Consider the following 18,027-nt stretch of genomic DNA (forward strand, 5'->3'; position numbering starts at 1 on the left):
TTCAGCTCAGCCTATAAACAGCCTTGCGCTAGCTGAGGGAAAACAGAGAAAGTCACAGCTATATGTATAAACAATGACTTGTTAGAGCGTCTCTAGCTGTGTGAATGGGCGTGGAGGGGGGTCAGTTGGTGTGAGGAGGGAATATAGGTTGAAATAGTATTGGGGGGGGTCACTCCTCTGATGTCACGGGGGGATTATTTTAACAGGACCCACCCACTGGGACCTTGGCGGTTGATGGCTTCCGTAGCTTGGCTGGGCTGACACAGGCGCGCTTTGTATTAGCCAGTCATAAACTACAGCAGAGCCCTGAGTCACCACAATGCTCCTGTTCACGGCTGTGTTTGTCTTACAGTGTCGTTAGGTGAGTGAGATCATTGGTCCAAAGTCATTTTGAGCAACGAGTCTTTTAGTTGTGCATGATGAGCCAACAAAGTGTTGATTCGTCACAAGCCTTATACGGCTGGCATATTGAGTTTGATGAAAGATGTTTACCCTGACGCTGAAACCCATCTTGAAAAAAACCTTAGAATGTCCCATTGTGGACTTCTGAAGTAGCACAGTATTTCTTTGTCTGCTGATGCTTTGAGTCACATATAGCCAAGTTAACATGAAATTGAAAGACAGCCAAAAATTTTGTGAAAATATTTTCACTGGCAGCCGCGCAAGAGAATGTACAGACCGCAGAGAAGAGTTCATGTCGGGTTTCTCTCATGTATAAAACGATCATCTCCAGTGATCTGATTGGATGGCGTGCGCTCTTTAAGCTACTCCTCCTGAAGCCTTTCACCAACTCCTGATTTCCTGTTTTCATCTCATCCCGACCTATTGATGGAGCAGGAGAATGGCAGCAGATGCAACACATCAGTTGTCTTCAACAAAAACAAGTCTACCATAAAAAAAATTTAAAAAGACCCTTTTGTGGGCTTTTTCCTATTCATTTTGCATGGAGACCCAGCCTTTCAGACCCCCTCTTCGCATTAACAGCACAACCCCAGACAACACTGAGTCTTTTCACGTCCATTCCACACTTTTCCCTCCCTTTTCTCACAGGTCCATTTTTCCTAAACTGAAATTACATTACACCCGCCATTCTCCTTTCACAGGGAAAGGTCATAATTTTTCGTCGCTGCCGCCACCTCTTGTCTGTTGTGTAAGTGCGAGTTTTACCGAGAGAGAGTCTGAAAAGTTTTAATTATTGCCCGGGAGGAGGCCACCTGCTGTGGCTCCACAAGCCTGTTTTTTTTAATGCATTGTACCTCTTCTCTCCGGCTAGCACAGTGGAGCGTCTCAGAGGGATGCAGCGGTAGATGGGGATTTGAAAGGGGACTAAAATGATGATGTGTTTGCTTTCACACTGACATAGTCTGGTCTGAGAAATGGCTCTATAAAGCCTGTAAAAGTGTGTCCCTGGTGACTTCTGAAAAGTCAGCGGGGAAGGGGGGAGGGGGGCTGGCATAAAGCAGCGCTGTCAAGGTATGTAGAGTTGTGGCTCTGCTCTCTGCTGTTTAACAATGCTGGGGTTAGCAGTATTTTCCTATACAGACTGCTGTATTCAGAGTCAGGTCTGTAAACATGTTGCACCGACGGGATCGCATCCTTTTAAGAGCTGCCAGTGTGCTTTGATCAGTGCTGGGGATATAATTAGTGGAAACGTGTTCATAGTGTGTACGCTGTACATCTCTATGCATTGCATCTGTTAACCAAACAACAATAAAAGAGGCAAGTGTGTCTCACTAAATACTTAGGATTATCAATAGCTACTATCAGCAACCTTTGATTGACACATTACCCTATGTGTCCAATACGGTTGCATGAGTCACGGCAACTTCCACAACTCACATGAGTCACGAGACCAAACGTAGTCATTTTAACCCAAAGCATCATCATTTCCTGAACCCAACCAAGTAGTTCTGGAGCCTAGCCTTAACCAAACGCTGACTGTTTGACAATGTTAATAACAGTTCGAAAGTCATGATGTGTCATCAATATGTGAAGTGTTTGTCAGCGAGCTTTATTTTTAAAAGTATAACCACACATTGTGTGTTACATATTGTTGCTAACTTGACCGCAGGGCCTTTCATGTGCTGAACTGGACATTCATTACACTCTGCTTTAAGATTTTGCATGGCAAGTATTCGTCATGTCCCAGTCATTTCTGGGTTTTCTGGGTTTTTGTGGTGTCTCTTACCCTGTTTCCAGTGTTCAGTTTCCCTCTTGTGTTGCTGTGCCCCTCCTCATTCTGCTTTCCCACCACTGCATAACCTTCGTCAACCCAGCCCTGTTCCCGGTGTTCTTCCCTGCTCTCCTGTGTCCCCTACTCATCACCCTAACCTATGTTCCTCTGCCTCTCTCTACCCACACCCCATCCTTTCGTTAGTTACATCTGTATGTAAGTCCAGTTTTAGTTCAGTCTCTGTCAAGTCATCTGTTCTTTCCCTGCTCTCCGGTTATCCTGTTCCCGTGGTTTATTTTGAATTAATGTTGACTGCCAACGTGCCGTCTCTTGCATTTGGGTCGACTTCCTTCCTCTCACAGTGTGACAGTATGGATGCAGGCAAATGTATTGACAAATGTAACCCTGACAAATGCAACCCTGGTGGCATTGCATTATCCTCAAGATGTATTTGATGTTGCAAATTATTACTACATACAGCAGACTATTTCTTGACGCACTCTGGCTCTGGTCGTCCCCACACAATACAGCACAATAAACTGGATGACTGTGCAGTGCATGATTTATAACACACAAGATACACTTGCTAGCCACTTCATTTGGTGCACCTGTACCATTTAATGCAAACTGGTCTACTTTACTTTTCTACTTTGAAAAAGCTGAGAATTTTTCAGGTTCATTGTGCATCATGGTTATTACTGGAGTCACAGTGGATGGTGATCTACTTCTGGAATGCATTATATTCTACAGCAGTTTCTTACATTCTGCCCTTCTGATGTATGTATGCTAAATATGAATGCAGTCTTTTGCAAAACCGCTGCAAACTACATAATTGATAAACAACACATAAATAAACCCGCATGAGGTAAATCAAATCTGAACATTAATGTCTGTGTCTGGCCGAGCTGTTGTTCTGGATCACATTCAATTGTGCAAGTTTAGAGATTGTTACTTTGAGTGAGGATTGATCTGTGAATATGATATGTTTGACTGATCAATTGATGTGATTATCAAAGGTATTTATTTTTTTCCAACACTGACTCCTGAATCAGAAAGGAATTTGATATGTATGTTTAACAGAGAAAAAATAGCAAATTGAGAAGCTGAAACAAGCAACTGTTTGGCACTTTTCCTTAATAAATGACATTTAACCATTTATCACAATTGCTGAGCAGTTTCTGCTAATAAACATATTGAGTCTGCTGATGCACAACTCCTCCTGCCTATTATAGTCCCCACTCTGATAGTCCATTGGGTTGCTATCAGCAGACATCACCAGGAAACTGATGTTTATCACGAGCACAAGTGCTATTGACCCTTATGGGAGATGTAATTGCTCATTATGGTAATGACCGTGTTGCCATATGGTAAACACAGTTAGACCCTTACAAAGCTCTCCAGTTCTATCTATGGTTAACAACACCCTATCCTTCATGTAATTACTCACAGCAGCCATTATACCCTGTTGTAGTAGGCACAGCCCAGCTAAGGAAACAAATGACCAGCATCACGACTATTTATAGTCAAGCTAACTGTGGTTTTAACCATGGGTTATGCAAGTAGGTGGTTTGTTTTGATTGAAGGCAGCGTTGCCGTGGCAACATTGTTTTAGAGGAACACACACTTGGGTATCCTTACTTCTGCAAAAGAACACAGATCATATCATTTGAAAGAAATGTGGATCGTCGTGTTTATGAAATGACAGCGTTGGGTGTCGCTCTGTTTTACGTAACACTAACATCAGTCCGACTAATATGCATTAGACACATCTTGAAGAATACTGTGCACGTGATATGAGTACCTGACAGTCAGGACGACAGAAATCAGCATCCCAGAGGCTCAAATCGTGTCTTTCCTGCACATCTTCGCACTCACTTGAAATCAGTCTGAGCTGACTCTGATTCATCGGCGCAGACAAGTCACAGGACACAAAGTCATCTGAATGTCTCCAATCTTCCTGCACTTGTGGTCAGCTCCTCTCTCTTCCCCATAGCTTTTCCGGACATGTGTCGCTAGATTGAGACCAAAAAGAGGATGGAGAAGAGGAGGAGGAGGAGGAGGAAAGGGAAAGAGAGACAACGGGGTAATTCATTCAGTCCTCTGTGAAAGAGAGGAAGACTCGGTTTCCTCTGAGCATTATGAATACAAGCGCAGTCAGTCATCAAATTATAGCCATCTGCATTGGCCTGAGACCAGGATTCTGCTTGACGCACAATAAAGTAGTGTGAGGAGGGGCGTGGTAGCTAGAGGGGATCAGAGACTGTCCTCTTAGGTGGTTAAACCTCCACCCACAGACTGACACCCAGTGTAGCAGCAGCTTCACAGCTCCAGCTCACACTCTTAAGGTGCAGGGATGATCCTTTACGGATAATGATGTCTTGTCAGCGAAATCACCTCAGCAAGATCCCATCTACACCCAGCCCTGAGTTTGTGAAAGATGGAGAAGACAGCAGAGTGTTACGTTGCAGCAGGGAAACAGGAGACCTTCAGGCTTACGTGTTTTTCTTTCATCCTGTAGGTGTGAGTCCCTGTTTGCATACCTGTTAGACACAAGCAAGGGCACGGAGACAAAAGAAGTGTCACAGAGCCAGGCATTTATACAGATAGCATATTGAAAATGTGCTTTTCCTACATGAAGCCTATTCTCTGCCTGAGCTTTACACAGCTTAGCCCGGGAACTAATGAATTCCAGGTCCAGGTACACTGCAGAGAGTAAAGCTATTGTGTGTATCATTAGAAAATGTGCTCTCTTTTCCTGAAGGCAACAGCAGCAAGCTGAATTTGAACCAGAAAATCCCCAGGCAGAATTGTCTTGGCATCGCTCTCTCCTTCAGCTTTTTATCCCCATGCTCAGTGAACAATCCAACAAAAGCTTGGGTTTAAGAACCATGGAGCTCATTGCGGTTTTCTTTGTTAATGCAATTGCCTGTAAGAAAAGATTCTGTTCCCCCATTTTTCAGTTTCAGCCTGAAGGCTCCTGTGCAATTAGCACTATTCTTTCATTTGGAATACCTTCTCCTTACCAGAAACTCTCTGAACTGTATCATAATAGCCTCTGGCACAGTCAGCAGCAGCTAGCGACAATAGCCTCCGAAAAGTGACATTTTGAAAATGAATGATGTCTAACTGTGATAATTCCATACAGTTCAGTCATACAAACCATATTTGCATGTTCAGTTCTGTATAGGTTTTAAAGTACCAGGAACAATCTCATTGCTTTAGTTTTAACAGTTTCTCTAATTTTGTTCACTTCATGTTATTCACACAATGTGGATTACAAAGTTAAACATGTGATAATGTTAGAGGCAGTTTCCCGAGCCACCAACGTGCTGTTCTTTGGCTGCAGGAGACAGATGCTGTGTAGCGCATAATCGATAGTCTCTGTGTCTTTGGCCCGGTACTGAGACCGTTCATCACTGACTTTGTTCTCGACAGAGCAGCCTTGGAACCAAAAACAAATACCTCTTAGTGGAATCACAAAAGGATAGACACAAAAAAAGCTTTGCTTTTGTCTTCACTGACATCAAGATGATTGTCTTCACATTCCAGTTTCAGGTGCAGATCTCAGGTGGAGGGGTTCATTCACAGGATGCGAAACAAAAGGACAAAAGTACCCTTCAGTCTTTTGAAGTTGGCAGCAGGGCGTTAATGTGGATGCAACACAGACACAAGCTGCCCTTTAAAAGGCATACACACACATAAACACACACACATTGGCTCTCCCACAGACATCTTCGAGCGGATGAAAATACTTTTTCCATTTATAGCTATGAATGTGAATGTTTAGTATTGTGTTTTCCCTTCTATATTCTGACTCAGCTGTGTCTGAGAAGTTATTTTATGAGACTTTTGCCTCATGGCATCGAGCCCACAGTCCTGCTAGGCTACTGGATCTTCATGATCTCATAGGAATGTTCTAACTTTCACACAGAAAAGTCGCTCCCTGCCTCACAATCCCAAGTATTTCAAAGCATTAGCATTGTATTGTAAGACTGCCTTCTTCATAGTGATGAAGCGCTTCTGTCTCTCAGTGCCCATGAGGGCTTTTTGAGGGCAAGTGGGTCGCTAATGGAAAGCCCCCTTTCTGTATCTCCTGGCTAAGGCCATGGAAAACCGAATGCTGGGGAAACAGGGTCTTGGAGCTGGTCCAGTTCAATTTCAGAGCGTGTGCAGGGGGAAATAATTGACTTCCTCCGTGGTTTACATTTCGTCGAGGGCCCGGAGAGCACGGTCCTAGGCAGGTGGCTGAATTTGCATATCATTGGAAACGAGACAGCTCAAGCCTGGGAAATCCTGCACCCCAAGACTCTATATGCCCAGAGAACCTCTGCAGGGGTAATGACTGATGTCTCAGTAAGAGCATCCCTTTGAGGCCAGAGGAGCTCCTCTTCAGCCAGGAGCAGCTGGAGGACACCTGATAATATAAAAATCAGTCCAGAGCAAGTTGCACTGTAACGTGAGATGCAGAAAAATGCTCATCTAATTGGTTTCTCCAAACTTCCACACAGCTGGAATGCACAGAGCAACCATCTGGCAGTTGTATGAGGAGTGTAAAACCATATATAGGTGTCTTCTTCTGTTATCGCAATCCCCAAATAGTTAACCTTATAATTTGCAGTTGTTTCCAAGACAAATGTGGTGCATTTTTTTAAAAACTGAACAGTGAAAGAAAATTTGTGTTTGGGTTTCAGTGACTGTTACAGTTGCATACGCCTTTGATTTATGGGCTAACATGATGCCTCATTCTTATCGTTGTATTTTATATTTCATTTATCACAGAATCCTATTTTGGGGACAGCTTCTGCAGTTTTCAAGCCGTCCAGGATGTCTCCACCTTCCACTTGTCACTACAGATCAAGACTAGTCGGCGGAGTGGGCTGTTGTTACTGGCTGCAGGAATGGAGGACTACCTGTTCCTAGAGCTCCAGAACGGGAAAGTACAGGTGAATGGTTAAAAAACTGGAGGAGCCTAGAGTATTAAGAGACACTACAATACAGCCTTGTTGCATCACTTTGAGTTTAGCTACTTGGTAAAGCAGAGTTTTCCCTTAAACTGTCACATGTGAAATAATCACAATTTCCCATATATGTATATATACATATATGGATATAATGAGCATATTTACATGTCAATTCCACATTTTCACGTGATTTGTTTTTTTTTAATGTATGAATGAAAATTTCCACATAAGCAATATAGAATGTTGCATGTGAATTTCAAACATTAATGAGCAACATCCTTTTGCTCACATCTGGGTAAGAGATTTCACATGTGGATATGTCAAAATTAGCTAAATTAGCCCTTAGAGTAGCAATATTTTTTTTATTTATTTATGTTTTATTGTTTTATTAGGAACTAGTGACTGCACCTAATATACTGTCAAACTAAGCAGAGAACTTGGATATTACTCGAATAAAATTTATATGGGAGCAAAATATGACTAAATTGCCTCATAAGAGGCATTAAGATGACTGCTTTGTACTAAAGAAGCCCGAGAGAATGACCTGAAATAGGGAAAGTGGTGTTAATACATGAAGAAGTTAAGTAATGCTGCTACTTATTTCCTTCAAGAAGAAGAAGCAAGTGGAAAAAACACTTCAAAAATAATTGGAGTGCTACAAAAAAATTTAAATTCGATGTCAAAGTAAACTATTTCCATTATAATGTTCTCAGTTTCCAAAGAGTAGGCGTTCTTGTTCTGTCTTGTTTTGCTGAAAGATCATTTAAAGTATAGAAAATGCATACAAATGATATCAATGTTATTATTTCACTTGGATAATAACCTACTTACATTCTCTGTCTATAATCCTCAAAACATCCCTTACATTATGTTGTGAGTAGTGTTACATTTAATGTTGTTTTGACAACCACTCAGCTTCGGGACACATCTCTGACACATTTAATAGGTGCCACTTTGACAACAACCTAAACTGATTTGATTTTTCTGCTGTCTTCTCTAGCTGTCTCACTGGAATGAGAACCATGACATTTCACGTCTATAATTAATGACCTGACAGCTTCAAAAAGCAGCAGAATTAGCATTAGGGGTGCTATCACAGAGATTCATACAGATTTTCATCACAAAGGACAACATTTCTACATGTCCAATGAGGTGAATTCTCAGGGTATGGCTAATAAAGAAAATATGACTTTTACCTCTCTTTTTTATTCTGTTCCTCTGAGTGATATTAGAAGAACTGAGCAAAAATGAAATTTTCTTGTTGGTCATGTATGGGTAAGGATTATGTCATTAACCTTTATTCAAGCAAAACACAGACTAGTTAATTTATAAAGTATGGCATAGTCAACACTCTGAGCATATATGAGGAATTGTCTGGGACTGACACACTTCCTAGACCATAAATGTTAATATTACAGTAAAATTAAGCTTTAACTCAAAGGTAAGGGGTAAGTGAGAAGAGTGACCTCGTGAGCTTTGATCCAAGTATTTGGATTGGAATTTTCATCTACGTATAACAGATGTGGTCTTGTAGTGTTCATTCATATTTAGAGAAAGCATTCCCTTTAGCCCTGAAACCCATCAATGTGCTGTCCATAAAAACTGAACCCATCAAATGTCAGAACTTATTGAAATTAACTCATCATTTCTTATTAACTTCATGTAAATATGCAAGTTGTATTTAGGGTTAGGATTATTTGTTGAAGTTGATCAAACTCAAAATTTCTCAATTATTTTGTCATACAACTGTGGAACTTATAAAGACAAGTTCTTCTAATTTGATTCTAATTCTAGTTCTTCTCTTTTAACTTCAAGTAATGAGTCAGATGGATGTACGTTACAGAGTTCAATCACTGAAAAAAAAAAATGCAGTAAGATACCAAAGAAACATGATATATTAGCAGACACACACTTCTTATTCATAGCATGAAGAAAACATATGAAATAGAAATGTTCCATGTGTCTTTGAAAGGCTATATTTTGCAGAAAGTCATGAAGAAAATCATGACCACTTACCTGGATATTTTTTATAAATTGACTGGGCGCAGGTTTACATTATCTTTGTACCAATGCTGGAACAAAGTAGCTCCAAAAAAAGCAGCTGCTTATTGTGCAAAATGAAGAACTGAGTGCTCAAATTTAGAAAATGTAAAAAGTAAACATTTGTTTGTAATATTTATCAGTGTGACTGAACAGTTGTTGGTTCATCTTAAGTGTATTCAACCTGTCTCAAGTTTAGTTGACTCAAAATTGTTTATACTTTTTAATAACTGGTAAATAAACCGAAAAAAAGGACCTTGAATTAATTATTCAAGCTAAAGCAGCTGTTTAACTTGCATTTTTTGGTTGGAACAGCCCAAAATTATTTACAGTTCATGTAATATATGTAATGTATTTGCAAAATGTATTGTGAGTTTTAAACTAAATTAAATTAAATGTTTTTGTTTCTCCATAGGCCCGGATGAATATGGGATCAGGGGAGGTGATTCTGACCTCATCCCAAGGAGTACAGCTAAACAACCTCCTGGACCACAAGATCTCACTCACGCTCCAAGATGGCAAACTCACAATGACAATTGACGAGCTCTACCCAACATATGTTCCTGTGGTTGATGATGGAGAAGAGCTCAATATTGATCAGGGCATCTGGCTTGGAGGAACAGGAGACCTCGATACTCCCTACCTCAGCAATGCCATTCCCCCTTTCCGTGGCTGCATGACTCAGGTCAAATTCGAGTCCCATCAATTTGATATTCTCGGCATGTTGTTTAAACAATGCCAAGACACAAAGGAATCTTGCAGCAGTGAGTTTGAGGCTGGTGATGGGGAGGCAACTAGTTTCAGCACCCCTGATTCCTTTGTGTCCTTCCCAACCTGGAGTGGGGCTAGTGGTGCTCCAAGGGTCTTAGAGTTCCTAATGAAAACCACCATTGAAGACGCATTGCTTATTTTCCACCCTGGCCGAGAGTCAGACTTCATTGCAGTTGGTGTTGTGAAAGGTTTTCTCAGAGGTATGCTGGACCTAGGCGGTGGGGCGGAGGTACTGGACAATACCCAAGTGCAACTGGATGACGATCAGTGGCACAGAGTTAAGGTTCAAATCAGTGAGGAATCTTTTGTTATCAATGTAGATAGCCAGTCCTCCTCCCTGCCTCTGGACAAGTCACAAAAATTGGACTTGGTTGGGAACTTGTATTTAGGAGGTATCCAGGGGAAAATGAAGGATGTCTTTCGTGAGAGCGGTTCCTTAAATCGTGCAGAGGAGGAAATGACAGCCGAATCCTTCATTGGTTGCTTGGGGGAAATCAAAGTAAACCAGAAGGATCGAAGCCTGCAGGATGCTTTAGTGACCAAAGATGTTCATGTCAAATGTGAAGGAGAAGACTATGACTACTCAAGTTACTATGACACAGAGTCAACCACAACTTCTCCACCTGTTCGCATCCGATATGTCAATATGGATTTCAATGAACAGCACTGCCACCCAACAGATGACACACCGGAGATATTCAAAAACGTAGGAAGACTTCTCGACATCACTCCTTTACTAGTGCCGGAAGGTGGCGAAGATTTTCTTGATATAAGCCACATAAAGCCGACATTTGACCTCAGTGCTGCAGGAATTCGTCAGTCGGAGATCATCTTTTCTCTCCAGAATGATCCCTGGTATGGCTTGGTTGATATTAACACCAACACAAGGCGTACACAAAAGTTCACCCTTCTCGATGTTGTCAATAAGAAAATCAAGTATATGCATGATGGAAATGAGAGGCAAGCAGATCAGATCCAGTTAGATGTTGTTGTTAATACTAACAGCAATCTTCCAGAATGTTTAAAAATTCCTCGCGAGTATGTCGTCCCAATTGAAATTCTCCCTGTCAATGATATACCACAACTTGGTGGAGGGGAAATCACCATCACTGAAAACGGAAGGACCCGTTTGAGCCCCACCCTCATTAAAATCATGGATTCTGACACCCGTTGTGATGAAATAGTAGTAACTGTAACCTCAGAGCCTTCCATAGAAGTTGGTTACTTGGAAAATGGTCAGCATCCAGGACGCAGCATCTCAGAGTTCACCTGCAGGGAGCTGAAAGATGGAAATATTTACTTTGTACACAGAGGTGGTAGTGCTGCTGAAATCACTTTGGAAGTGTCGGATGGACAGTCAGTAAGTCATTCGACAAGTTTTAAGTTGTCTGTGACACCGCCACATATGACTGTTGTCACCAACATTGGCCTTGTCTTGACTCAAGGAAGCAACGCATCCATTGGTGTTCAAAATCTGGCTGTCATCGCTCATCCCCGTAATGGAGACATTATTTATAACATCACACAGCCGCTGATGTTTGGAGAGCTACAGGTAATGACAAGTGGTGGAACATACAAGCAGGTTACAACTTTCCATCAATCCGATCTGGATCGAAACAGCCTGAGATATGTCAGCACAGACTCCAGTGACCAAGAAGATATTGTGGTCGAGCGGATTGAGTTCAGCGTCCACTTGGGACAGTTCTCCCTCTGGAACAACACCTTCATAGTCAAGATTAATCCTGCACAAGTGAAAGTTTCTAACTTGGTTGCGCTGGAGATGCAGGCTGGTGAGCAGCAAACAATCAAACCCACAGAGCTTCAAGCCGAAGTAAATGGGAAAAACCCAGATCCACAAACTGTCAAGTACATTCTTGTCAAGCCTCCAACACTTGGCAGTCTTAAGTTGTCAGACAGAGAGATGGCTGAGGGTGACATCTTCACACAGAGGGACATTATGGACAACACTGTTAGCTACAAGGTACGTGTGCAAAGAGCAGTGCAAAGTACAGACCAGTTCCAGTTCAGAGTCCTCGCTGATGAACAATATTCCCCTCTGTACACATTCCCCATCAACATCCTCGGCAATGCACATGCACCTGTCTTGACAAATGAGAGGCTGGTGGTCTTGCAGGGTGGTGAAGAAACTCTTAACAAGAACTATCTTTGGATGCAGTCTTCAGGTTCCACAGATTATGTGTACCAGATCATACAACAGCCAAAGCATGGCCGACTGATAAGGGACTCTCCACCAGGGCAGCCTAGATTTGAGGGGGCAATAAGAGTATTTAGCAATGAAGACCTTGAGCTTGACAGGCTTATTTACAAGCACGATGGCTCCAAGACGAGCAGTGATGAATTTCATTTTTCAACCTTTGACCAAGCAGCAGAAGATTCAGACAATCAGGAAAGAGTTGATGGCATTTTCAGAATTGCTATCCAATCCAAGAATGAGCATGCACCTGTGAGGGTTGTGGATAAAGTCTTTAATGTAGTCCGCCACGGTCAGCGTCTGCTAACAACTGATGTCATCCAGTTCAAGGATGAAGACTCAGGTTTCAACGACACCCAAATTGTCTACGCTCGTGAGGGAATCCTCTCTGGCAACATCGTCTCAAGGTCTAATCCTTCCCAGTCCCTTTTCCGGTTCACACAAGCCGACCTGCGTGATAAAAATGTCCTTTTCATTCACCACGGAGCAGACCGGGAGCGCTTCCACCTGCAGGTGTCAGATGGCTTCCACAAGACCACTGCGCTGCTTCAGATTCAGGCGGGTGTGCCCTACCTGCAAGTAGTGAACAACACAATCATTGTCATCGACCATGGTAGCACCAAGACACTCAACACCACTCTGTTGAGTGCTGAATCTAACCTGGACATCAGAGACGATAGTGAGATCAAGTTCCAGGTAACGTCGCCACCCAGCGATGGCAGGATAATTGTGAGTGGCATTGAGGCATCAGCGTTCACCCAAGAGGACCTGAAAAAAGGTGTTGTGTCTTATGAACATAATTATGAGAGTCTGAGGTCCAAGGACTCTTTCGGCTTCACCGTCCAAGCAAGAGGATACTCTGAGAAGGGTACATTCAGGATTAAAATATTCAAGCAAGGTTACTTCTCTGAGCCCGAGGTGATAACCAACGAGGTCATCATTTCCTATGAGGGAGAGCACACCGTCATCACACAGGATAATCTCAAGGTACTGTTAACTGATCACAGCATGTTTTTACTAACGGGAAGATTTTTAGGTTTCTTTGTGTGATTCCAAGGTACATTTAACATTTATGCGGACATTTAATCTATGAAGCTTGCATTTGCATTCGTTAAACAAGACAGAATACAATATTCACACAGCGTGGCACTGATCGTGTGGCACAACACTGTCTTTTTTGTTTGTTTGTTTTCTCTTTCTGAAACAGATCTTTCACATGACTCATTCAATCACACTGCTCTTTTTTGGAACCCTGTCTCTAATCTACATGATAACCACATGAAAGCAGAGCTAAATATGTCTGTAAAGTTGCTGGTTTTAATCTAGTTTATGAACTAAATTACAGTCTATTAAGTGTGGAAAACAGTGCACTAAGTATCCCCTGAGGAGCTTCCTGGAGCCCACTGTAATTTATAAGATGAGCCAGCCTGCACTCCATCTTCAATGCAATTAATGAGGTTTAAATTATCGGTCTATTCATAACACATTCTCTGTATATCTAACTTAATTTTCAAAATGATTAGGAACATTTCTGAGAGTAAAATTCTCTTTCTTTTAAACTTTAATTTCACCATAGTGCACACATTTTACATCAGTAGTACCAGATGGAGAATAACCTAGACACCTAAACGCATACCACTGAAATATGTATAGAACAAAGTCTTGACAGAGTGGCCTTTACAAGAGGTAAAATATTGACTTTGCTTCTGGGAGCTTTTCCAATATGTGTCCCTACTATGAAATGAAAACTAGTACGATCTTTTGAAATACTGTGAGATGCAAGCATGACTGCTAAACACTCCAGGCTCCAGAGTTTATTACATCTTCTCAAAGTGGGATGAACATAAATCTGCTTGTGTGTAAATGTCCTACATGGCTTTAATGTTGCCAGATAAAACAAATGTCTTTTTACTTAGTTTTCACAATACAGTCAGTGTCCCAAGTAGATAATATGTTATTCTCTTGCCATTCGGTTTGGACTGCACTTAATGTAACTGAACTGTGGCCTGTTGGTAGGCATACAACACATGAATGTAGTGTATTGCCATATCTTACAATAATCTCTTTGTCCTAAAATGAGATGATAAATGGCACTTTAATGTTTCTGATATAACTCTAGAAACACTACTTCCAGTTTTAAATGGAAATTGGCAATTTTTTTTCCAAGGCTCATTATTTTTTTTATTTCGTTTTTACCCAATGTCACTGGAACATTTGCACAACAGTCTGCTTTTTTGTCAGATGTAAGTAGTTCCTCTATTTTCATGTTGTATTGCACTGGAGGACAACTTCCTCCTTGCCAGTCTGCAAAAATTAGGCAGTTTTATATTTGTGCTGGATTCAGAGGTACTTCTGATTAGTCAGAAAGCTCATCAAGCTCACTAAATAAATAGAGCCTTGTCATAAGTGTCCATTAATAGGCAATAAGGGCCTTATAAGTACTGACATTATGTACTGACTATATGAGTTTTAATAATAGCGTTATCATGTTTACTTTAAGAAACTTTTGAACAGTTGATAAACTGGTTAAGATATATAGTATTACTATTAATACAAATGTATTAAGTTTAACTAATTTACTTATTATGTCATTGTTGAACCTTTACTCAGTATATTTCTTGCTTAAGATGGATTAAGAAGATGAACCAAGCTATTAACTATGCACTTATTAACTGTTAACTATGGTTGGCCTTACAAGCGTTATAATGTCTATATATGTCTCATAATCTAATAATTAACATCATGCTATTATTAACACTGATATAGCCTTATTAATGCTTACAAACATCTTGTCAGAACTTATAAGAGCTGTATTGTCTGTTAATCAATGCTTATGATATGGACCTTAACAGATTTGTGTTAAAAGTGTTAAAAGCACAATTTCCCTCTCACATTTTCAATCTCTGCATTGTACCATATGCTGTTGATTAAGCCAACTTTTGCAAGTTTATCATTATATATAAAAGTCATCATATATCAACTGCGTACGTTTTCCTTTTAGGTGGATCAGGCTGATATTGTGCCCACAGAGATGGTGTTCACCATTAAAGAGCCCCCTCGTCTCGGTCATGTGGTCAAGATGACAAACAGCTCCGACAGCACAGCCTCGCCTGTCCTCGACTACATTCACACCTTCACTCAAGAGGACGTTGATCAGGGGCGCATTCTCTACGTTTCGGCATCCGTCCAGGTTGATTGTCATTTGCTGTGTTCTGGTGTAGTGAATCAGTGTTCCCTGTCATATTCACAGCGAGAGACAGCCTCAGCCTCTGGTGTGGCTAAAGTTTGTCTTTCTCAATAACATTCTCTGTTTCTTTCAGGGTAATGACGCCTTCACAGTGGATGTCAGTAATGGTTTTACAACAGTGGAGGACCTGCGCCTTTCTGTGAACATTGTGCCAAGGATCATCCCCCTCCAGACCCTCAACTTTACAGTGAAGGAAGGCCTCAGCAGGGCAGTTAATGCACAGATTGTTAACATCTCACATCCCTTCTACAGCTCAGCAAACATTGACTTCATTGTGGAAGAGTCACCACAGCACGGAGACCTCCGCTACGTGGATGGAGACGAACTTACGTACTTTACATGGGATGAGGTACGTAGTGATATGATGAAATAAAAATATAGAGTTGAAAGTCTCACCAAAGATCTCTGAACAATCACATCCCCTTTCCTCCTCATTCAATAATGCTGCCTTTTTCCTTATACGTCACTATTGGTTTTAACTTTTGATTGATCCATCCTCTCGCCTGTCTTAACGAGTTTTTAATCAACAATCACATAAAGTCTCATTCCTCACCACTATGTTACCCTATGCTATGCTATACTGTTATTGGCTTGATTAGCCACAGGGTAATGATTGAGGGGACTGACTGTTTGCCTTTGCCTAATGATCCAGCTCTTCTCCTCTATATGCAGTTGAAATAGATTATTCTTGGTGCATTCATGTACCAGTTTCTATATCTCCATTCAGGAGAAATATGATCATCTTAAAGGAGACCTATTGTACTTTTTGGGGGGTATTTTTGTGCTTTCCTTCAGTGTTTTATGTAGTTCTTCATGTAAAAGGTCTTGAAAGTTACAACAGAAGCTCCTCTCTCCCACAGAAATGACTCATCAGTTGTTCCGCCTTCAATTCCTTGACTTTGTGTTATCACATTACATGTCACACATTTGCATAATTTATGCCTTACAACTGGTTTTGCACATAAGAACTGATTTATCAACGTTGCTCTGTTGTTGTTGGTGCTGGGTGAGGCACGTTTGAGCTGACCAATCAAGGAAGAGTGGGTGATGTTCTGTTCTAGTAGCAGCCAAAATGAAATTATGACCCAGAAAATTAGCACAATATGTCCCATATCAATTGATGTTTCCCCTAGAAATCTATCTATCTTCTTTTCGTTGCCCCTGCTTACTGAAAAGAAAGATGCCTTGTAAATTAAAACTCTTTCTTTGCCAGATGGTTAGCATGTGTGTCCATCCACCAGAACACTGGACCCAATACCTAACACTTTAAGGATTAAATAAATATGATTGTCCATACAAAGCACACAAAGATTATTATACTTTTATCAGTCAGGGAGCAAAACCTTCCCAGAAGACCCAAAACCCCAATAATCCATAATTCATCCACTCTTAATAACTCCAGGGAGCATAAGACTAGATCATGATGGGGGTTTTTTCAAGAGGATTACCACAGCAAAGCGTCACCATAAAACTTTCCCCAGCTACTACTTTGAGCTGTTTTGGATTTGTTGTGTTGTACCAGATAGAGAGTGGATGGGGAATCTGGGAGCTGCTGCAGCTCAGTTGTCTGGTCTCCTTCCATGTGGTTCAGGGGCCCCAGCTTCAGGAAAATATCAAAAATGCATGAGTAGTTACCGGTGGAAAAACCTCATGCATTCTGAAAAGACCACATAGTTTAGTGGAGCTAGTTAGAAACACATCTTATAGCTCCTACATCCAGCCCTGGTCTGCCTCTACTCCTCTCTATTTTGCTGAACCATTGTGGAAAAACTGACGATGCCTTTGGACCGCCTGAAGCCAAAATAAACTGGCCTGGTATATTCCTATAATAATGTGTGAGTGCACACAAAACTCCCGCGCTTTGCTACTGCCAGACTCGCTCATGCTGTCTCTCAAAGATCCCAGTGAGTAACCTCGAATGGGTCTAGTGCACAGCCATGATTACGTTGGTGGCGGGGAGGCTAAAATGAACACAGATATCATCGTCTGCCACTATGGAAATGTCAAGAAGAAAACCAACTCTTCTTTTTTACTGCCTCTCTGAGACTTTTTTTATGTGTGTACTGTGTCCACTCTCTTTCAGGTTTCATTTAATGTACTATATTCAGAGAGTGGGAAAAAAAAGTCAGCTGAATGAGAACCATACTGAAGAAATGATGTCCAAGCCTAAATCTGTGCATCATTTAAACCAGACTGTAATCGTTCCAAAATGATTGTCGGATGTGGTTTTGTTGCCCCCCCTTCAACTTTCAAGCTCGACTGAGAAAGTCTCCCCTCGCCTGCGGGAACGGACACTGGACTTACTGGCGTGTGTAGAAATGTTGTGATAATATCATTTGTAGTGGTGATTCACAGAGGTTATGTAAGCGTACAGTATCATTGGGTGGGGGGGCACAGTGAGAAAAAAAATGAAAGTGGCTCATGCAGAAGATCTGAAGGAACACCAACCACAAGAATGTTAAGTAACTCTACGTGCCATGTGGCCCAGATGTGCCGCATGACTATCTGAGTCATGGCATTCTGCTAGCTATAGCGTTAACTGTGATTTACTCCAGGATTGAACAATAAAGTCCTGTGCACACTGAGTAACATATGGAACCAAGGAAATATAGGAAATCTGAGT

At 41.4% G+C, this 18,027-nt stretch overlaps 1 protein-coding gene across 13 annotated transcripts in view; it reads left to right on the forward strand.

The window, feature by feature from the left end:
- The window catches only part of cspg4 (chondroitin sulfate proteoglycan 4), a 73,267-nt gene that overhangs the window by 34,696 nt on the left and 20,544 nt on the right, over positions 1–18,027 (forward strand). Inside the window, exons 1-7 of one of the 13 annotated variants that reach the window (XM_037107884.1) lie at positions 4,151–4,256; positions 4,935–5,101; positions 5,723–7,116; positions 9,590–13,144; positions 14,383–14,400; positions 15,159–15,347; positions 15,478–15,753. In XM_037107884.1, the coding sequence (XP_036963779.1) occupies positions 7,072–7,116; positions 9,590–13,144; positions 14,383–14,400; positions 15,159–15,347; positions 15,478–15,753 (4,083 nt within the window). In that variant the 5' untranslated portion in view covers positions 4,151–4,256; positions 4,935–5,101; positions 5,723–7,071. Of the gene's footprint in view, positions 1–4,150; positions 4,694–4,934; positions 7,117–8,158; positions 8,300–9,014; positions 9,290–9,589; positions 13,145–14,382; positions 14,401–15,158; positions 15,348–15,477; positions 15,754–18,027 lie in introns of those variants that run through there. The other 12 variants (XM_037107878.1, XM_037107881.1, XM_037107879.1 and 9 more) reach the window with 12 other exon arrangements.

Source organism: Acanthopagrus latus, chromosome 8 (genome assembly GCF_904848185.1).
Source record: "Acanthopagrus latus isolate v.2019 chromosome 8, fAcaLat1.1, whole genome shotgun sequence".
Classification (NCBI taxonomy): Eukaryota; Metazoa; Chordata; class Actinopteri; order Spariformes; family Sparidae; genus Acanthopagrus; species Acanthopagrus latus.